The following is a 20823-nucleotide window of genomic DNA, read 5'->3' as shown; positions in this document are numbered from 1 at the left end:
TGTGTGTAGGTGGAGGAGGAGGGGGAGTGTAGGGTGGGAGCGTCTCTCTGCTCTTCTCACTCGTTTCCACTTTCCTTGGTTCGTCTGCCTGAGTGTGTGCGCGTGTGCGTGCGGGTGAACTTTGATAAAAAAAAAAAATGGGTTGTTTTGCACGCACACAGAAAGCACGCACAGGGGGGAGGGGGGGAGAGAAAAGAAAAAAGGAAACGTATGGAACGCTTCTCAGCTGCCACACAGTGCACACACAAGACACCCCGGGGCAAGGCAAGACACACAAGAAAAGGAAAGGACTAGTGAACACAAACGAAGCCATACGAGAGAACGATAAGGCAGCACAGTGACAGGCACACAGGAACGCGCACGTACGGGCACAGACGTACAAGAGCCAGCACAGCTTGATGGAATCGTTAGCCCTCTCCGCAGATTGTACGCTGGGGGGTGATCCGCATTCCTTTCTTTTCCATCGAGAGGGGGTACTCTTGACTCACCTCAGCCGCCACCGCTGCGCATGATGCATTTTCACATCGCATTAGCTAAGATGCGGCGTGGTGGTGTATTCGTAAGCAAATGAAAAAGAGAGGCAAAACTGTGGGCGTGACGTCCCCACGTGCCGCTCTTGCGCCTTTTCAAGCGCACATGACCGGCACCATCGCCCGTGCCACTTCTTCCACTGCCGTGTCTGTTTTTCTTCCTTTTCTTTGTCGTTGAGTAGCAGCGAGACCACACACGTTGTTGGCGCGTATATCAGCAGCGCCTAGGGTGTGCATGATGGGAGAACGGAAGCTAGCTCGAAGAAACCAAAAGCTGCGCTGCTTCCTCAGACCTACCGCTGCAGAAACTCAACACCACCACCACCATCACGAATTCGTACAAAACACAACACGCACAGCAACGAAGAGAAGACAGAAGGAAGAGACGAGATGGACGCCCGAGTTTCGGAACGGCTGCTTCCCGCTGTAAACCCACAGTGCGTATGCGTGAAAGAGAGAGGGAGAGCATGCACAAGCTCCGTAGTCGTGTCGGCCGATTATGCGCGCACGTATACTGCAGGTGGGAAGCCCACCTGCAGTGGCTGTGGGTAGTCATGCACACGCGCGGCGCTGCAGGGTCGAGCGACCTGCTTTAAGGGGTACTTTAGTTAGCTACCACAGCGCTGCCAACTTCGCCGTTACACTGCACTCTGGTTACACGAGAAGTCTTGTAGGTGACTCAGAACCTTGCAGGCGACGTGTACTGTACTCGAGGTGTAGTGTGTCAGAGATCCGACACTGCGCAGTGGGATGGCCGGCACGGTCATCCGAAGTACGACCTGCATCAGCGCAGCATCCTTGCTGCTGCTGGACCTGCTACCCAACGGCCGCAGCAGCTCGCGAGTCTTTCTGGTAACAAAGCTGCACAATTCCACCACCGATTCGTCGGGTATCTCCCGTCGTAAGTGCGCCTACACGTAGCGCGGAGAAGACGAGCACATGCAGTGCCACTGTGTCAGCGAGGCACCTGTGCAACTCGGTCTGTGCCTCCCTTGGGAAAGCTCGGCTGGAGGAGAAGAAGCGCTAGCCGTGAAAAGACCCACAAGAAAAAAAAGCGGTAGTGACCGAAGGAGGAGCCAAGGGGGGGAGGGGGGGGGCCATGGAAAGGCCCACACGCATCGGTGGAGAGAGAAGGGCTGCATATCGCTTTTTGCTGTGGTTGCTTTGCCTTTTCGTTCGCGTCGTGCAGGCCCACAGCTGCACAGGTCACAGAGAGCGCGCCTGCTTGGCTAGCGAGAACGCATGGCGCAGCATCCGACTGTGTTTTTTTTCTCTGTGTATGCGTTTGCGTATGCGTAGATCAACAGGCAGATGGATGGAAGTCGGCGATGAGAAAAAAAGCGGGTGTTTGGGGATTGAAAGGGGAAAAGAGAGGAGGACAGCGCAGATATGGAAGGCGCTTATCTGTGCAGCCCTTCACAAGTGTACACACACTTTGACGTACTCCTAGTAAGCGCATGTGCCAGAGCTTCGGATTTCAGCGGCGTGTGCGTTTGTGCGTGCGGTCGATTCTCTGTGCTGCAACAGCGACGACGAGTCATTCGAACCGTGCCGTGGGGGAGAGCACGTGCGTGTATGCGTGGTACTTGCGCCCCTCCTTTCCTTTTTTTTCCATTGTGTGCCTCAGTGTTTTACACGTCGGGCTCCTCGGTTAATCAGACATTTTACGTACAACAGCTAGAGAGAAAGAGACGGAAGAAGAAGTGAGTAAAAGACAAGGGTGTGGAGAAAAAGAGCCTCACAAGAAGCACAATCACCCGACTCTCTCTCTGTGTGCCTGTCTGTCTGCGTCTGTCTGTGTCTCGGTGCCGGTGTGTACGCGTGTGGAAGAGAGAAAGTACGACAACACACCGACAAGAAGGCGCACGGCGGGGCAACAACACTAAAATGCGCAAAGGCCAAGAAAAAAGAGCGAAGAACACATCACAACAACCCTCTTCCCGATGTGTCCGCTCTCCGCCACACAACACACGAGTGATTCCCCACCCCGCCCACGGCCTGCCACAGGCCCACCGCGTCGTGCAACGCCGCCGCAGACACGCGCGTAGCAGCAGGGCACCGGCTCAGCCATCTGAGCACAGCACCCGCCCCAAACCCCCCACCCCCACACACACACACACCGCAGACAGCCCCACAGCAGCCCCCGTCGCGCCGGCCGCTACCCGCACCAGCAGGCAGCGAGAGCCGGGTGCAGCACGCCCGAGTCATGCAGACACCCTGCGCACCACACGGATGGCACCAACGCCCGCAGTGCCGCCCAGAGCCTGTCACCGCCAGAGGTGGTCTGGCATTGGCAGGGGTAAAGTGGGGCTGCTGGGCCCTCCTCACACAGAGGGTGCGGGGGTATACTGGGCCCTGGGATACACCAAGCACAGGGAGGGGAGGGGGGGGTCCTGCCCGCCATCAGAGGACACTAAAGAGAGAAGAGAACAGAAAAAATAATGGGTTCAGGCTGACACACACACACAAAGGGAGAAGCCTTAAACACATTGCATACGCCCTCTGGTTGCCACGTCACTGTCTCTGCCGCATGTAAAATAATGCAGAGGCGCACGTGGCTGCCGGTTTCTCTGTGTTGTTATGAGCTGTGCAGCTCCCATCACGTTAGCGCGGCGGAGACCTTCACGCGGCTGCGCAAGACGGGGTTGGTGCTGCTCTCGCTCTCGGTGGGTATTCCCTTGTTTTCTTTTCGAAGGGAATAGCCCACGAGCATCTCGGCTAGCGTTGCTTTCTCACTGCAGCACCTGTTGCCTGAGCTTCGAGTTTCCGGCGGTTGCGAGGCGAGCAATCGGAGGCTGGAGAGGCCTACATGGCCTTCTTGCTGTCCCCCTGTGCCGCATTCCCCTCCTCGGCTGGGAGTGTCACCTTTTGGAAAATGACCTGGCCCTCCGCCAAGCCGCCAATCTTCGTCCCCGGCTTCACAATGCCGAACGGGTAGTTCTCCATATCCATGCGCACCCCCTCCGGCACCCCAAGCGCGTCCATGATCTCCTTTGCCTTCTGCGGCATCACCGGCTGCAGGAACATATTGCAGATGCGCAGCCCCTCCATCGTCACGTACAGCACCGTGCCGAGGCGCGCCGTGTCCGTCTTCACCAACTTCCACGGCGCATTATCGGTCACGTAGACGTTGAGGCTGCGGAGCACGTCGAAGATGGCAATCAACGCGTTCTGGATGTCAGGCAGGCAGTAGTAGTGATCCACCGTGCCAGCCAGATTGTTGAGCGAGGCAATCAGCGTCCTGTCAGTCTCGTTGTATTCTGCAGGCTCCGGCCACACACCACCCACATTGATCTTTGGCGTCACGCAGCGCGACACCAGGTTTCCGAGCGTGTCGGCGAGTTCGCCGTTCAGGCGGGCTACCATGTTCCTATCGCTGTAATCGCCATCATCCTGGAAGTTTGACTCGCGTAGCAGGAAGTACTTGAACGCGTCGATGCCGAACTCGTTCGCCTTTTCCACTGGGTCGAAGGCGTTGCCGAGCGACTTGCTGATCTTCTTGTGATCTTTCGTCCACCAGCCATGTGACACCAACCGCTCCGGCAGCGGCAAGTCAGCGGACATCAAGAAGGCCGGCCAGTAAATAGCGTGGAACTTGAGAATGTCCTTCCCAACCACCTGCAGGTCGGCCGGCCAGCGGCTCAGTGTGCGGTAGTCCTCGTCCAGGGCCTCGGTGCCGTCGGCCGCGACACGGACAATGGAGCCGACGTAATAGCTGAAGAGGGCGTCCAGCCACACGTAGATGCAGTGGCGATCATCACCGGGGACTGGGATGGACCAGTTCATGACGGACTCGCACTTACGGGAGATGGACAAGTCGAAGAGCCCCTTCTCGACCGTCTTGATCACCTCGCGGCGGCGGAACTCCGGGACAATGCAGTTGGGGTGGTCATGGAAGTGCTTGAGGAGACGCTCGCGGAACGCGCTAAGGCGGAACATGTAGTTCTCCTCCACCACCCACGTCACGACGTGGCCGCTCTCCAGACTGATCTTGCAGGGATTTCCATCCTTGTCTACACTGTCCGCCACGTTCTGCGCCGTCAAGAACGACTCGTCGCTCACCGAGTACCAGCCCTCGTACTTGCCGAGGTAGATGTCGCCCTTCGCCTCCAGTTTCTTCCAGATGTCCCCCACCAGCTTCTCATGCATCGGGTTTGTGGTGCGGATGAAGTAATTCATGTCGTAATTCATCTCCTTGAAGCACTGCTTAAACTCGTTCGACACGCTCGTCGTGAAGTCCATCGTCGACACCCCCTGCTTCGCCGCCGCCTCGGCCACCTTCTGACCGTGCTCGTCCGTGCCCGTCATTACGAACACTTCCTCCCCCTTCACTCGGTGGTAGCGGCCGAGCACGTCAACGATAAGCGTACTGTAGACGTGGCCGATGTGTGGCGACGCGTTCACGTAGTAGATCGGCGATGTGGCGAAGAAGGTCTTCTGCTTCTTGGGGCTCACCTGGTACGTGCGTGGCACCCGCAAGAAGTCCCCGTACTCTTGCACCGACAGCACGTCAAACGCAGAGGCGATCAGCTCCGCGTGCTCTGCCTGGAAGGCCTGGAACCACTTAATTAGATACGGTACCGCCGCTGCCTCCGTGGCGGGGAGCAGCCCACCCTCGCACAGCGCCGGCAGGAGGGAGGCGAAGAGGACGCTATCCACTAGGAAAGACTTGGACGACGGAAGTCCCTTTACCGCCACGGTGCCTTGGTGCTCCTCAATGGTGGAGTCGAGCTTCTTCAGGGCAGCCACAGCCTCGCTGGTGATGCGTCGCTGTGTGTAGAGGGGGGTCAAGGCTGGAGTCAGCACCGTCGACTCCCACTCGAGCCATTCCACCTCTCCTTCAAGCGAATTGTCAGCGAGCGATGGAGCGGCGTGTGTGTTCCAGAGAAGACGCGCTGTCTCATTGCAGCTGTACAGGGCCGCCTTCGACTTGGGCAGCTGAAGGTACGGCGCGCTGTAGGTACTGCTCAGAGTCACCTCGAGGGGCTTCTGCAGAAACAAGGCACAAAGCACAGCCTTGAGGGCCTGGTGATTCGCCTTATCGGTAAAGAACCTCAACATCATGACGGAGAGCAGAAGGGGGAGAAGAAGAAAAAGAAAAAAATGGTGCTTAGTATCTCTGCTGCTGCGCCTGCCGAAGTTAACTATGTCGATAATGTGCGTCTGTGTGTCCCTATTGGGTGTACTTTCTACTTTGGTCTCTCCTCAAAGAGAAGAGAATCCAATTCAGCTGCCCTCACAGTTCGCCTCCTCACTTTCGTTTCCTTCGTGTGGAGGTATAGAGTGCGCCAGTGACAGTGACAGAGAGAGCGAGAGCGAGCGAGAGGAGGTCTGTGTTGGCGAAAGGAAGTGCGATGCAACTCGCGTGAGTGATAGAGGTGCAGGCGTGAGAGATTTGAAGAGAAAGTGAGCGTGAGGAAGACAATCGGGTGACCATTAGCTGAAAGGCGTTCATCTGTGCGCACACACGTCCACACACACGCACGCATGCAGAGTGAGAGTGTGCCTGCCGCTCCACCCCCTCACCCACACTAGCCTTGCTCCTGTGTACGCGCGCGTGAGAATACCAGCGGACTGCCTTCCCCATGTGGCACCTTGCGCGCTATACTTGCCGCGGTTGCCTTGTCGTCTTGGAGCATAAGAGAAACGCGAATTAAAAGAAGGGAAGGTAATGGTGGGGAAAGGCGGAGTCGGAGAAGGCGGCGAGAATGCACACCCTCTCTCCTCCTCCATCCCCTCCCCTCTCTCTCTCTTCCTCCTCCTCGTCTCTCCTTTCTCCCTCTTTCACCTTCCACGGAGATCCGCTATAGCCTACAAGCCACTCACTCACATCACCATAGAAAAGGGGAAACCCAGAGAGAGAATGTGTGTGTGTGTGTGAAGGGGTGAGAGAGGTACACCCAAGCCGCACAGGCATACTGACTGCTCGATAGATATGTAGTTAATGAACGCTTAAAGAGGCACCACCACCACCACCACCGCAAGAAGAAGGGAGAGACACCTTTGAGTGACACACAGACAACAAACCAGCACGCACGTAAAGCACACAGGGGAAAGGCCAAAAAAAAAAAAAAAGATGAAAAGAATGGCGAGACGGAAAGACAAGAGCCATGGCGACCTTCAACACTAACAACGATTACGTCACGTACCAAAAAGAGAAAAGGGGAAAGAGGGGAGGGAAGGGGCTCGACAGGCCATCCAGGCGCGAGTGCGATACAGAAAAGAGGAAATGGAAACGAGAGGCAAAAAAAGAGATACAGACGGACAAAGAGAGAGAGGGGGGCAGGGGGGAGGGGGGGAAGCGTGCAGTGCCGCGTGTCCTTCGCCCTCTCTTGGAGGGAAGCACCTTGGCATCCTTCGCTTCGGGCAAGGTGTCTCTATCGCTACGCAGACAGCGTTGCACCAATGCCAGAGGCAGTCGTAACGGCAGTGCTCGACTCGGCACGTGTACCATCGAGAGCAGGGGCACCGCCAGTCTTGCTTAACCGCGTGTGCACTGTGTGATGCAGCTTCGTGAACATGGAATCGAGGGGTGCATAGTGGATGAAGGAGGTCTCCCAGAACTTGTACTTAGGTTCGCGCATTAGCTCCACAAACGTGTTGAGTACGCCCCACGGATGTGGCTGCACAATCACCGTCTTCTCGGCAAGCACGCGCGTGATCTGCTCCTGCACACAGGTCTGGGTCTGCGTGTCCACGCTCGGCGACGGCAAGAACAGGTTCAGCATCACGTTCGCAAAGAAGTTTGTCTGGATGTTCGGGAAGCGCAGCTGGTTGGCGCAAGCGCCGAGCATGTAGTACCGGCGCTTCGTGTTGAGTCGGCTGCACAAAAAACGGTAGCAGGTGAGCACATTCGACTTCGCAAAGCTTGCAGGGATTCGGTTGTCGTGCGTGCGCAGGTACACAATGGCCATGTGCTGCACTACCGCGTTGATGAGGCTCCGCTTGGCTGAGGGCTGCGTCAGGACGTTCAGAACGTCCGTCAGAACGCCGTCGCGCACCGGAGCATCATCGTTCGTGACCATCATCTCAAGGTTCGCGAGGAGCTGCGGCTGCACGCTGAAGGAGGTAAAAGTGGCCTTGATGCACGCCTCCTGAACGGATGTGTCGAGCACCTGCAGCATCGCCGGATCGTTAGAGTCCACGTGGGGGAATGGCTCTGGCAGGCGCTTGTCAGGTGGGAAGGAGCACAGCACCGTGTTGAGCAGCTGTACGCACGAGAGCGAAATGGCCTCGCACAGTGGGTAATGCTGCGCGATCAGGAACCGCGGGTAGTCGTGCAGGAGCACCAGTACGAGCTTCAGCAGCGATTTGTAGAAGACCAAGCCGTTCGGGGAGATGCGGTTCCCCTTGATCAGAAACTTCACAAACATCATGGCACCAGCGAGGAGGTCGACGTAGTGGGGCCACATTGACTGCACATTCATGAAGCGCGGGATGACGTGTCGGTGCGACAAAATCTCCAGCCAGCCAAACACGAAGCCCGGGTACTCCATGGGGTGTACGCGGCGTAGAAACGTGTGGAAAGCACTCGTGAACTCAGTCGACATGGCGCGCGTCGTCGAGACCTCCAGCCTGTGAAGCGAGTAGACGAGGTTGCTAAGCAAGCGCACGTACGGCTGCTGTTTAAAGACCGGGATGAACTGCTCATCAGCTGCAAGTGCCCACGACGGGGCAGGGCGAGCCTTGGCAACGAAGTTGTGGTGCTCCGTCAGCACGCGCGTCACGGCGTCCAGAACGCGGCGTAGTAGCGTGGTTTCAGCCCGCAAATCATGCGAGGCCTCATTGCGCAGAGAGCAGCATTGCAACAGCACCATAACCAGCTCCACAAACCCGTCACACATGACGAAGGGCTTTGCAGTGTAGGGGGTGCGGTAGCCTGGCGGCCCACCAGGCCGCGTCCCCACCAGCGTCTCACTTGTAATGTTGCCGTCTGCGCGCTCCATCGCAAGCATTGTGTTGGCGTAGTATTCCACACAATAACGAACGCCCAGGCTCAGGAACGTCTGCAGGTGGGTCGTGTCCAGCATGCGGCGCTGCTGCAGCGTCTTCACGAACTCGACGGATGGGATGCGCTTCTCGGCATAGCGGTGACTCTTCTGCGACCACACCATGATCCAGTCGCTCATGAGCTGCCCCACCTCCTTCTGGAAGGCCTCGTCCTCGCCAGGGCGAACGCAGTCGCACGGAACGAGGAGCTTCGTAATCTGATTCGGCACAATCTTGCTCAGAGGCGGCTCCGTGACGTACGACGGAAGCGTCTGTGCCGGCGCCGCCGGCGCGGCGCGCGGCGCCCGCGTCCGCGCAATCGTATCGAGGGCCATGAGCGTGCGGCGCATATCCTTCGACGCCACGAGCTTCTCCTTGATGATGACATCGGTGATGATGTCACCCGCAAAGGTAACGTAGTTGGACGTGCCATTGGTCAGCGCCTTTGCCAGGGCGTCATCAAACTCGCTGCATTTGAGGATCTTGATGCGAATGAGGTCAGTCGTCAGCTTCGAAAAGGAGTAGCAGTGGCTGTGGCGCAGGAACAACCGCGTGAACTCGTCACGGTTCGTCTCCTCACAACACTCACGGCACCGCAGCACAATGCGCAGGTACAGCTGATGCAACACTGAGGAAATGCGCAGGGCCTCCTGCTGCCACGCAGGGTCCTCCGCCGCTTTTGGGGTGCCGTCAGGGTTGGTGGCAGCAGCAGCAGCGGCCGGCGTATGCTTAGCGCTGCTGTTCACCAGCTTGGTCAGCCGCTCCGTCGACATGGCGAGGGACATGAGCTTGTTCAGCATAGGGCTAAGGAAGTAGGGACTCGACTCCTCCGTGATGAGGCTCATGAGATGGGTCAGGTGCTGGCGGACGGGGGCCTGTGCGTCGTCAGTCGGCCCGCCCGGCTTCTGGGTGGCTGTGTCAAGCTGCGCAAAGTCCAATGGCGCGGCATTCTCGTTCGAGTGGTACCGAGACACTGCCTCCTCGACGCTGCGCAGCACCATGGTGAACACCGCCACAGGTGGCACGCAGCTGTAAAAGTCATCGTAGACCTCCCGCTGCGGGGCGGGCATCCGGCCAGACGGCACGAGCGTCTCGCCCATGACGCGTAGCAGCTCCGCGGCCTCGATCTGATCTGGCGGCAGCGGCAGAGGTTCCTGCTCCGCAAAGGCGCTCGCCTTCTCGCGCACGACGTCGAATAGGAATCGGCTCGTAGCCGTCGCCGCCTCCTCACCGACACTGTACTCCACTGCACGCATGCACAGCTCTAGGTTACGCGCCACTAGTGTGTCACGGATCGTCGCCTTGTGCTCCAGTGGTGTGTAGGGGGCCAGAATGCGCTCTAGCAGGTTTGTCATTGAACGGTGCAGGAGCAGCGGTAGCTCATCGCGCACCATCACGTAGCTCAAGCTAGACGCCAGTGAGCGGGCCATGGCATCACCAGCGACGAGCATGTCATCCGGAAACGGGTCGCGCGCATAGTCCTTCAGCACCAGCTGCTCTGTCGTGCGGGCGGCAATGGCGACACTGCGCTGCATGCAATAGCTGACGGCCTCGTCAACCACGGCCTGCAGCTGTGCAACAATCTCGAGCCGATGATCGGTGAGACGCTGAGCACTGTTGCCAAAGGCGGGGTCGCTAAGCGTGGAAAACACCCAGTTCATCGAGATACTGATCGGAGGGCGAATCGGCTTGTTTAACATCTGCATAACACGGCTCACCTCGGACGGCGGGGCCTGCGCCTTGTCCTTTGGCTGGAAAGGCTCGGCGCTGGCTTGCAGCGGGCGGGCGCTGCTGCGCAGCAGCTGCGGCACCGTCGGCGAGGATGTAGCTGGCGCGGGTGGTACTACAGCGGCCGCCGCAGACACATTGCTTTCATCCTCGCCGACACGGAAGTCAGGGCTATCATTGACATTGATCTCGTCGTACACGTCGCGCAGGCGCGTCTCAGTGGAGGCGTTGGAGGCGTGAAGTCGCATGTACTGCGCCAAGTCCTGCATCGACTGATCCAGCGTCTTCAGCAGTAGCTCCAGCTCGAAGCGCAGTGTCACTCGCAGGTGGGGAAGCGTGTACATCTCCATCAGCAGCGCCAACTGCGCCATCGTCCACGGGTTTGGCGGACAGAAGAAGCGCGACTTGGCGCAGCTTGTCAGGACCCGCGTAATGAACGAGACGACCGGGACCAGCTTTCCCTCGCGAATACCCTGGCAGAGAAGCGCCTTAAAGTGCAGGTCCTGTTGCAAGATAGGAATGTTCTTCTCCAGCGTGATGCTACCGAGCCAGGAGCCGAGGTTGCGCAGCAGAATACGTTCGCTCGAGTCGGTGCCAATCTTCTGCGAGCTCAGCAGACGATGCACTGCGCCAATAGTGGCCTTGCGCAGTGCGCGATCCATGTCCTTTGAGTGAAGCTTCGCGATCAGCTCAATGTACATGGAGTGGTAGTTGGGCTCCAGCGCTGCGCGTTTCACCACCAGATAGTCAGCAAAGTACTCGTAGTACTCTGGCCGGAGCAGCTGTGACAGCTCCGTCGCGTTGCTATCCAGATTACGCACGTCAGTGTTACCAATCAGGAAGTTGATCTGCTCTTGAATCACGCGTGGCGGGGCCGTCACGTTCGCGTTCGTCACGAGCGTACCGATGTCCAGCGTGTGCAGCTTCGCCGCCGCCGTGTCCGTGAACTTCTTCGACTGAGGCGACGCCGCCGATACGATGGCCGGGTCGATGGCAACGAGCGCTTTGTTCGGCGAGCCAGGCTGCTTCGGAGACGTTGGCGAGATTGGGCTTCCTTCACCGAGCTCCGCCGACGCCGCTCCGCCGCTACGCGCCACAGTGTCCTCTTGCTTGATCCCACGGTTGATGGCGGCAACGATGCCGGGAACGCGGAAATCCAAGTCTCGCACGTAGCGCAAAGCGCGACCGTACTGCGGCCAATCCGGCAGTCGTGGTTTCACTTGCTCAAGCGCGATAATACCGTACTCCTCCATCGCATAGTTGGCAGGCTTCGCGACGGCTGGTAGGAGGACACCCCACGCTCGCTGCTGCTGGTTCGGCGGCAGCAGATCCTTCGCGATCATCTGGCCGTACAACTCGGCGAACAACTGCAGCTCCTTGCGCGGGTAGAAGCTTATGGCAGATGTCTCGTCGAACATGATCCCCACAATGCACGCGTAGAGCTGCTTGTCACGTGGAACGGTACTCTTCAGCAGGATCTCGACAGTGGCGATGGCAGCCGCGGTGCTGCCAGCGGCGTACATCTTTTTGAAAAACTCCAGCGCTTCGTTCTCGACGTCGTCAGGAAAGAGGGAATCGGTCGAGGCGAGCAGCGCCTTGGCGCAGTCCATCACGCTCCTCAGTACCTCCTTTAGCGGGGAGGCAAGCAGGGTGTTGAGCGCCGCCGTCGCGCTCACCACGTAGAGCTGCTTCTCCTGGAGCATCTCAGCCACCTCGACGATGTTCATGGCCACGGTGAAGCGGTTCTCCGTGGAGCTGGCGCGGAAGTGCAGCTTGCCCTCCAGCGCGCGCTGCAGCCACTTGTCGCTCGGCTCGCCCGCCTCCTCCATGCACATGGCAACTGCAGTGACGAGGCGAGGGCTCCCGCTCTCAGCGAGCACACGCTTCGCGGCAGACTTGCACTTGAACACCACCTGCAGCGCATCCACAAGACGCTCTGGCGCAGCCTCTGTCAGGTCCGAAAGCACACCAATAACGGTGCTCAGGCGACCCCGCCTCTCCATCTCGGGTACGATGTGCTGCGACACTAGGTCCATAGATGGGCAATGAGCCTTGAGCAGGTGCTTGATGCACATGAAATGCTTAACCGTGCCCTGGAAACTCCCCGTGAAGAGGCTGTACAGGAAGAGCAGCGGCAGCTTCTCCGAGGCGGGGCGGAACACGTCGTTGTCGAAGTCCTTGTCGCGACTCGCCACGTGCACGGCAGCCTCCATGAACGTCGTAGAGCGCCATAGGTCCATCTCGGCTGCCGTCACGCCGGGCGGTTTCGTCGCCGGTAACAACTCCGACGGGGCGTCTATCGTGAGAGGCTTACGATTAACCTTATCAGGGTGGCGCAGGATATACTCCAGTACGCTGCGCTGGCGCATCGTGTTCGTCCATCTGCCTAGAAACAGTGCCACCGACGGGTACTCGTTGTCTGGCTGGAAGCGGTGGTAGGCGTCAAAGATAACAGAGATGTGCTTCATGCGGAACGGCTCGCCGTCCAACTGATCAAGCATGCGGATGACAAGGTCCCAGTTGAAGCCCTTTGAGCTACCCTCACACAGCGCGTCGAGAAGCGGCATCGCATTCACAAGCGTCGTCGTGCCGCTCATACTCTTTGGGGAGCTCTTCCCCGACGCCATCATAAGGGACGCGTACGTGCTGCTGTCGTTGACGGCCGAGCCCGCGGAGGCAAAGAAGGCGAGCACCTCGGCTCCGTCGCGCTCTGTGAAGGAGTGCGGAAAAATGCTGAGCAGCTCGCGCGAGTCCGCCAGCGTCGTCACACACCCCGTTCCCAGTTCGCGCAGGACGCCCGCCACGCTGACGCGCGGCTTCACCTCCGTCTTCGGCTTCGGCAACGCAACCGTGTGGCACACATTCGCCAGCTGACCGTCGAGGTTTGCGGGGGCAAGCCCTACCTGACGCGACAAGAGCGCCGCAGCACGCACGCCACCATCGTCCTCCTTCAGCGCTGCCTGTGGCACGTTGAAGTCCTCCAGCATGTCCGTCGCTGCTGCCTTGACCATCGCATTTCCGCCAAGCACGAGCGCCATGGCCATCTGCATCTGCTTCATAAGTGACAGCTTGAGATCGCTCGACATCAACGCAGTGAGGGACTCCTTCGTCAGGGTCGAGGAGCTGCCGTCGAGGGCACAGGCAACCAGGGTCAGCCCGTTCGGCCGCCCAAGTGCCTCGCTAACCAGCCGAGACGCCAACAATGCCCGCTCATCGCTGCGCGCGGCCAGCAGGGCTGTGCAAGTGGCCTTGATGGTGTACCGGTGAAGCTCAACGGAGCGGAAGCAGAACTGCTCCAGCGTTGTCAGCGTTGTCTGCACGGTGTTCTTGGAGACAGCACCGAGGATGTAGCGAATCGCCTCCCCCTGCGAGCTGCCAATGTCGTTCACGCGATCATACAACATCTCACTTGCCCGTGTATTTGCTTGGGTGTTTCGGTATGTGTGTGCGTGTGTGCGTGTGTGGTGGTGGGGGGAGGGGGGAGGGGGGGTCAAAGTCTGCGAAGAAAGATAACACGAGAAAAGAGGGGACAGAGGGTGCAGTGGTGGTGGTATTCGGTTTTCGCTCTTTTCCTTTCCTTCCTGCGTCGTGTATGGTGTACGTTCTTCTTCCACTCCGCTCAGCCCGTGTATCCTGCCAGTTTTTGGTTTCCCTGTCTTTCTCACGGTGTGTGTGGAAGACGTACAGAGAGAGAGGGGAGAAAGAGGACGAGACACGAGGAGGGAAAGCGCGAGGAGACGAAGAACACACACAAAGAAAGAGGGAGAGGGAAAGAGAGAGAGGGAAGGCAAATCGTGCCGATGAAGTACGCCCACAAACTAACCCAGACACACACGCACAGAGAGCGACCAGTTGCAACAACTTCCTACAAAGGACGAACAATAAACTTTAAAAAAGGGGGAAGAGGGGGGGGGGGGGCAGAAACACACAAACCGAGAAGGAAAGGGAAAAAAAAACAGACAAGGAATCAAAATCATACACAGAGGGGGGAGGGAGAGAGGGAAGGGGAAGGGGAAGGGGAAGGGGAAGGGGGGGCTGGGCTACAGGTGTCCGCCGCACTCTCTTCTTTTTTTTCTTTGGCGACGACTCCCTTCGCTACCGGTGTACACTTTCGTACTCCTCTCCTCACCCTATCCTCCAGCGGGAGAGCTGGCGAGAAGAGGGAGAGAGAAGGGGTGTGTGCTGGCTTGGCTGCGCACGCACCAGACGCAAAACGCAGGCGGTGATCACAGATTCACAGACAGCGAAAGAGGTCCGAGCAATAACAAGAGGAAAAAGAGGAAGGTACTTCGGCGCTACTTTGTTTGCACGTCAAGGTGAGACAAGCACACGCACACACACACACGCGCGCTTTTGCGTAGATTATACAGCGGTAAAGGAAGAGAAAGAGAGAGAGAGACGGGAGACACAATGCGGCAGCTGGACACTACTACTGTAAGTGAGTAGGGAAATGTGCGTTAGTATGCGGTCGTGCGAGTGGTATGAGCAAATCAGAAGTAGCACAAAGGTGCGAAAGGAGAAGAGAAATATGGGGAAGCGAGAGAGATGAGAGAGCCATGATGTAATGCCACCAATGTGCTAAGAGAAAGAGCGGACATGTCAGCGACTATCAGTGTTGTGCAGAGGTGACGCGGAGGAACCCCAAACGCCACGTGATGGACGCGTGTGATTCTCGGAGAGGAGCGAGGAGCCCGTGCCTCACCCAATACGCGTGCCAGCGCATATGCAGCAGTGCTGAGGGGCTCGACAGCTTACTAGCGTTAAAGTGGAATGTGTGTGTGTGTGTTATCACTCACGTTTTCGCTGGTCCTTTTTTTTCTTCCTCCTTCCGCAGAGACTGTCCGTCCGCGGTAAGACGCGTAGCAGAGAAATGAAGGGAGAAAGAGACGCCACCAACGAAAAGATGGGCGCTCACAGAGGCACGCGCGGACACGGCAAACACACAAAGAATAGACCCAAAAAAAAAAAAGATAAAATGACGATGGTGATGGCAGCACCGGAAAAGATGAAGCGCAAAGAGGTGCGTGAATGGGCATACAACCAAAATAACGAGAAGAGAAAAGGAACACAGAAAAAAAGGGGGTGGGGATTGTTTTGATCGGGTTTGCGTAGTCGACGGCCCTCCAACTCTCTCCAACACTCACCAGGGGATGTACGGCGAGGTGATGCGGTAGCCCGCTGTGTGCACACGTGACTACCGCACAAGAAGCCTATGAGGGGTTCACCGTCACCGTCCTCATCGGCAGTCAAACACAACAGTAGCGAAGAGAAAAGGAAGAGGACAAGAGAAGAAGCAAAAGCCAGTGTATCGTTACCCATGCTACGAGGTGATGCGGCGCTCCTTTGTTGCCACCATCACCATCACCCCCCTCGGGGAGACTGACACGGGCGCACTTGCTCGATTCGCACATCAACACGCCCACAGAGCATGCGAAAGAATGCAACGGATGGAATTAAAAAAAAAAAAATAAAGAGGGGTATACATAACACAGGGAGAGAGAGAGAGCCACAGAACGAAAAGGAAATGAGAAGCACGCACGACACGCCTACCTGGGCTTATGATGCGTGGGTGTACACGCGTGGGCGCATCTCGCATCGACTCACTTTCTTTGGCTCAGTCCCACGTGAAGAGGGACCCGCGTCGATGCACCAGGTATGTGTCTAGATGCTTGCGTCAGAGGGCACCGGCGTAAGTGACGAAGATAGAGTAGGGAGACGTCGAGGGAAAACTGCAAACTCGTGACACAGCAGCGTCCGGGAACGGGTACGACACACCCCTGTATGGCCTACAGAGGGCGCATCTTGCCGTGACCGTCTTGTGCGCACCTCGCCTCCTCTCCTAGAACAGCTGTGTCCGCTTACCCAACTCGGTCGTAGCTCTCAATGTACTGCAGCGGCTCCTCCCAGCTCATCACGGCAGCGTCTGAGCCCAAGCCGCTCGAGAGGAGGACACCGACGACGGAGCCAATTCGGCAACCCTCCACCTCCGACAAGCAACGCACCAGACCTCCGATAAAGCCGCTGCAGTAGGTGTCGCCTCAGTCCGTGAAGTCGAACGACTGCAGCACACAGGCTGACACACGCTGGAATCTGTCGCGCTTGATCAGGTACACGCTACGCGCGCCGTCTTTCAGCATGCAGGCACGTATGCTGTGCATAAAAAAGTTTTTCACTTCAATGGAGGCGTGAGAACCGGCTATGTAGGCGACCTCCTCCAGATAGGGCATGAAGTAGCCCACATAAAGCGGTAGCGGCGTCATGATGCCGTGCGTGCCCTTGTTCGGGCGAATCACGTCGAAGCACGTCACCACGCCACGCGCCTTGACTACGTCGAGTAGACGAGGACTCTGGCCCTTGGCCACCACCTCCAGCAGACCCGTGCCGCTGTGTTGGAGTTAAGTGCAATCCAGTATGCTGTCGAACTCCTTGTCTGTCACGAAGAGCTCGTCAGGCGCGCCGTGGTAGTGCAGGCAAGTGCGTTCGCTGTTGGAGTAAATCGTCAAGATCGTGGCGGACGTGTCGCACGCATCGCTGAATTGCACAAGGGAGCAGTCGATCCCCCAGCCATGTTAGCAGCCGAGGATAAAGTCGATTTCTCCATCGCTGTCAAGGTAACCAACCGACGCCGTGCAGATACCGAGCAAACCCCATGCCAGTGCCTTCCGGCGCCTTCACGACCGGACGACCAGCGATGTCGGTCACCGTCAGACCCACAAATACAACATTGCACTTGAGCATCGTGTTGGGGCAGCAAGAATGATGTGCTAAAGGGTGGGGTGAAAACTGATGGCACTGCAGGATGCAGCGAGGTGGTGGTGGCGGTGGTGGTGGTGGTGTGGGTGCATCTACAAAGCACTGGAAGGAGGCGGATCATGTATTTTTTTTTTTCGGTGCTCTGGTTTTACTTTGCTTTGTGCTCCGTTTCGCATGAGAAGTACCCCCCCTTCAGCGGGTGGACACGTGAAAGTGTTATACATGTTGATGTGGGTGTAGGGGTAGGTATGTAAAAGAACGATGTGCAGAGAGGTGGGAGGAGAGACGGGTCGTGATTTGGAGGGGCGAAGGCACCCCTTAGTTGTGCACGTACCGCGAGAGATGCGTCGGCGCTCGGGCGCAGCCCACTAAACCATCTTTTCCATAAACGAGGGGAGAAACATGTGGGTGGGGTGTGGGGATTATCCACCACTCGTGTCCCCTCGCCCAGGTGAAGGTAGCAAGCCCTTGGCATCCTCGCTGTTGTTCTCCTATTGTGCCAGCCACCTGCATGCCTATTGTAGCAGTTCAGTCAGCAAGTCCACATACACGGCAGCGGCACGGAGAAGAATAGCAACAGAGAGGCCTCGAAAGAGACGAGGGTAAGGTATGTGTTATCCAATGCGCATATGAAGCACCCACGGAGAGGAGAAGGACGCCTCGCAAAGCGACACAAGAATGCCCTGAGACCCACACACACACACAAATCTAAACATGCAGCAACAGCGGCAGTGGTGCAGGAGAGGGAAAAGGAAGCGAGAATCATACAAGTATGTGGTGCAGACCCCAGATCCACTTATGCACTCATCACCGAGACGAAGAGCACAAGAGGAGTTGCAGGGCGAGGTAGAGTACGAAAGGGAAAGCAGTAGGCGAAACGAGGAGACCAGCGCCACATGCATTGATTGGAAAGCTCTCAGCAACAGCCACTGTTGCTGGGCGCCGCCGCCGGGTCAAGAGAGCTGTCGGCGCTAAGTGTGATGGGCTGGTTGGTACCGCTGCTTCCGTAGCGGTGGGCCCGGGGTGGGGTAATGCTCCCGTACACACGACCTTCACTCGGGGAGCTACGGGCTGGAATCACCGCCTCTCCGTCTTCCGTCACCACCATCAGCCCACGTCGCGGACGCGAGCGGGATGGCGTGCAACCCCCAATCCTGGAGTAGGCACCCCCGCCGCTGCTGCTACCACTAGCAACAGCACCACCACCCATCCCAGTGACCTCGCGACTACGTACAACCTGTGTCGCTATTGCGCTGAACACCTCCGCTACGTTTTGCCCTGTCTTTGCGCTTGCGAAGAAGTGCGCGGCCTTGAGCTCTGCCGCCATAGCCGCCCCCTCGCCCTCGCTCACCTCCCGCTCCGTCGGCGAGGCGTCCGCCTTGTTTCCGCACAAGACGAGCTGAATGTTGCCCTCCCCCACAACAGCGTAGAGCTCCTTGGCCCACGTGCGCACCTTGCGTAGCGTGTCAGCATCGGTGACGTCGTACACAATGATGGCCCCATCAGCGTTACGGTAGTACATCGGCGCGAGTGCGTGGAAACGCTCCTGCCCTGCCGTGTCCCACAACGCCAATTCCACTTCGCGGATGGCGCCAGGGGCGTTGCTAGGGTCATTGATGGGGACTGCCTTGGAACTGCACATGCTTGCCTGGACCGTGCTTGCCTCTTTCTCATCAAACATGCTGTAGACATAGCGGGAAATCAGCGACGTTTTGCCAACACGGCCCTCGCCGAGGAGCACAACCTTGAAACTGAGCTCCTTCATACTCACATCCATCAATCTACGGAGGGCTAAGGGGAGGGAAAGTGTTCCACACCACACCCACACACAAAATGTGAGACGTCGGCTGACGCGTGCGTGTGTATCCGTGTGTAAGTGAGGAGGAGAAAAGGCAAGTGAGGACAGAACGCGGTACACTGCAAGGAAAATAAGCACACCAAGAGCACTGTGGAAAGGGAAAGAGAACACGTCGACCAGGACAGCGAGAGCAAACAGACCCCAAAAACATAATAATAAGACAGGAGAAGAACGAAGAAATGGCAGTGGGACACAGTTGAGGCCCGTGGCCAAGCAGAAGGAGCGAACCGAACAAGATAACACTTAACAAAATTGAGGAATGAGAAAGTGTGTGAGTGAGTGAGGCAGCAGTTCAGATGTGGGCGTGGGTGTGCGTCTCAATACACGAGAAAGCAACCAAAACCACACTTCGGGCAACTGCGGTCACGGCAACGCAGGCACTTCAGCAAGCAGCTGTGCCTCGCCCTCGACACGGCAACCGCACAGATAACTCGTTGCCGGGTGGAGAGGTATATTACTTGAGACTCCTCCAATATACACCCTGACAGGCTCCCGAACTCGCGCACACGAGTGGGAGTCGACCGAATTTCCTCCTTTTGTGTTTTGAGAATGACTTGATGTGGATGTGAGTATTACTGACGAAAGACGCAAAAGTAAAACACGTGGTGGAAGCGCAAGCGGTGGTGGTGACCGCAGAGGAAAACAACAGCAAAGGGGTGGGAAGGAGCAACGTATGGTAATGGCGCATGAGAAAAGGAAGGAATAAAAGGGGGAAAGAAGATGGCAAAGATTCACACATATACTGACCCGATGCTCTGCAGGCGGAGGGCGCCTCTTCTTCCTCCCAACCCCCCCCCTCATCCCTAACAGATACAAAAGTGGATTTGAGCGAGAAGAGGGCGTTCCTGGACGCACCACGAGCAAATGAGCGTGTCCTGGCAGTGGTGCCAGTTTCGTTGGAGACAAGGAGCAGTGCTATCGTGTACTACGTCCTCCAAGTCTCAACCCATACAAACCTTGTGTGCGCATCTCTTTTCACCTCTCTTTAGTGCCACCTGATGGCGGGCAGGACCCCCCCCTCCCCTCCCTGTGCTTGGTGTATCCCAGGGCCCAGTATACCCCCGCGCCCTCTGTGTGAGGAGGGCCCAGCAGCCCCACTTTACCCCTGCCAATGCCAGACCACCTCTGGCGGTGACAGGCTCTGGGCGGCACTGCGGGCGTTGGTGCCATCCGTGTGGTGCGCAGGGTGTCTGCATGACTCGGGCGTGCTGCACCCGGCTCTCGCTGCCTGCTGGTGCGGGGGGCCTGGGCCGCGCTGGGGGGGGCGTGGCGGGTGGCGGCCGGCGCGACGGGGGCTGCTGTGGGGCTGTCTGCGGTGTGTGTGTGTGTGTGGGGGTGGGGGGGTTTGTGGCGGGTGCTGTGCTCAGATGGCTGAGCCGGTGCCCTGCTGCTACGCGCGTGTCTGCGGCGGCGTTGCACGACGCGGTGGGCCTGTGGCAGGCCGTGGGCGGGGTGGGGAATCACTCGTGTGTTGTGTGGCGGAGAGCGGACACATCGGGAAGAGGGTTGTTGTGATGTGTTCTTCGCTCTTTTTGAAAAAAAAAACGGAAGAGGGGAACGCACAATTCATCTCCGTCATCCGTTAGTGTCTTGTGTGTGCGGCGCGTATGCGTATGCGCGGAAGTGTGTCACACCTGAAATATTGTCTACCCCCCCCCCTCCCCACTCCTTTACCAGGAACCCAACGCAATGCGACTTGTTTGTGTCTCACATATATATATCCACCTACACGTACATATATGGACCTCACCGACCAGATGAACTTTCACTCGACGCTCGCCAGTAGCTGGCTGAAGTGCTTCTGCGCCACAGGTGTAGCGATACGTAGGCCGTACTGGTGGTACAGTGCTTGCAAGACCTCCTTGCAGTACTTAATGCTAGCGGTGGTTTGCGCAGGTACGCCTAGCTGGACATTCAGCTGCTCCTCCCAGGCCTTCAGACGCTCCAGCTCCAAGTGTTGCCGAA

At 57.8% G+C, this 20823-nt stretch overlaps 3 protein-coding genes and 1 pseudogene across 4 annotated transcripts; all 4 read right to left on the bottom strand.

Annotated features, from left to right (window-relative positions):
- Positions 1 to 3335: 3335 nt before the first annotated feature.
- LBRM_21_0900 (putative methionyl-tRNA synthetase) lies at positions 3336 to 5594 on the bottom strand (the record flags this gene model as incomplete). Its single annotated transcript, XM_001564746.1, has 1 exon — positions 3336 to 5594. One exon carries the CDS (start codon positions 5592 to 5594, stop codon positions 3336 to 3338), a length of 2259 nt encoding a protein of 752 aa, XP_001564796.1.
- A 1319-nt stretch (positions 5595 to 6913) lies between these two features.
- LBRM_21_0890 (conserved hypothetical protein) lies at positions 6914 to 13651 on the bottom strand (the record flags this gene model as incomplete). The annotated part of the gene is made up of 1 exon (XM_001564745.2): positions 6914 to 13651. The coding sequence occupies one exon, from the start codon at positions 13649 to 13651 to the stop codon at positions 6914 to 6916; it is 6738 nt and encodes a 2245-aa protein (XP_001564795.1).
- A 2454-nt stretch (positions 13652 to 16105) lies between these two features.
- LBRM_21_0880 lies at positions 16106 to 16972 on the bottom strand (annotated as a pseudogene). Its single transcript is given in 2 exon segments — positions 16106 to 16951; positions 16955 to 16972. Coding segments are annotated over 2 exon segments (864 nt in total).
- A 944-nt stretch (positions 16973 to 17916) lies between these two features.
- On the bottom strand, positions 17917 to 18777 carry LBRM_21_0870 (putative small GTPase; the record flags this gene model as incomplete). The annotated part of the gene is made up of 1 exon (XM_001564744.1): positions 17917 to 18777. One exon carries the CDS (start codon positions 18775 to 18777, stop codon positions 17917 to 17919), a length of 861 nt encoding a protein of 286 aa, XP_001564794.1.
- Between the last annotated feature and the right edge of the window lie 2046 nt (positions 18778 to 20823).

The sequence above is a fragment of the Leishmania braziliensis genome, chromosome 21, assembly GCF_000002845.2.
Source record: "Leishmania braziliensis MHOM/BR/75/M2904 complete genome, chromosome 21".
Taxonomy (NCBI): Eukaryota; Euglenozoa; class Kinetoplastea; order Trypanosomatida; family Trypanosomatidae; genus Leishmania; species Leishmania braziliensis.
The sequence above is the reverse complement of the archived record's forward strand: the minus strand, read 5'-3'. Positions and strand labels throughout refer to the sequence as shown.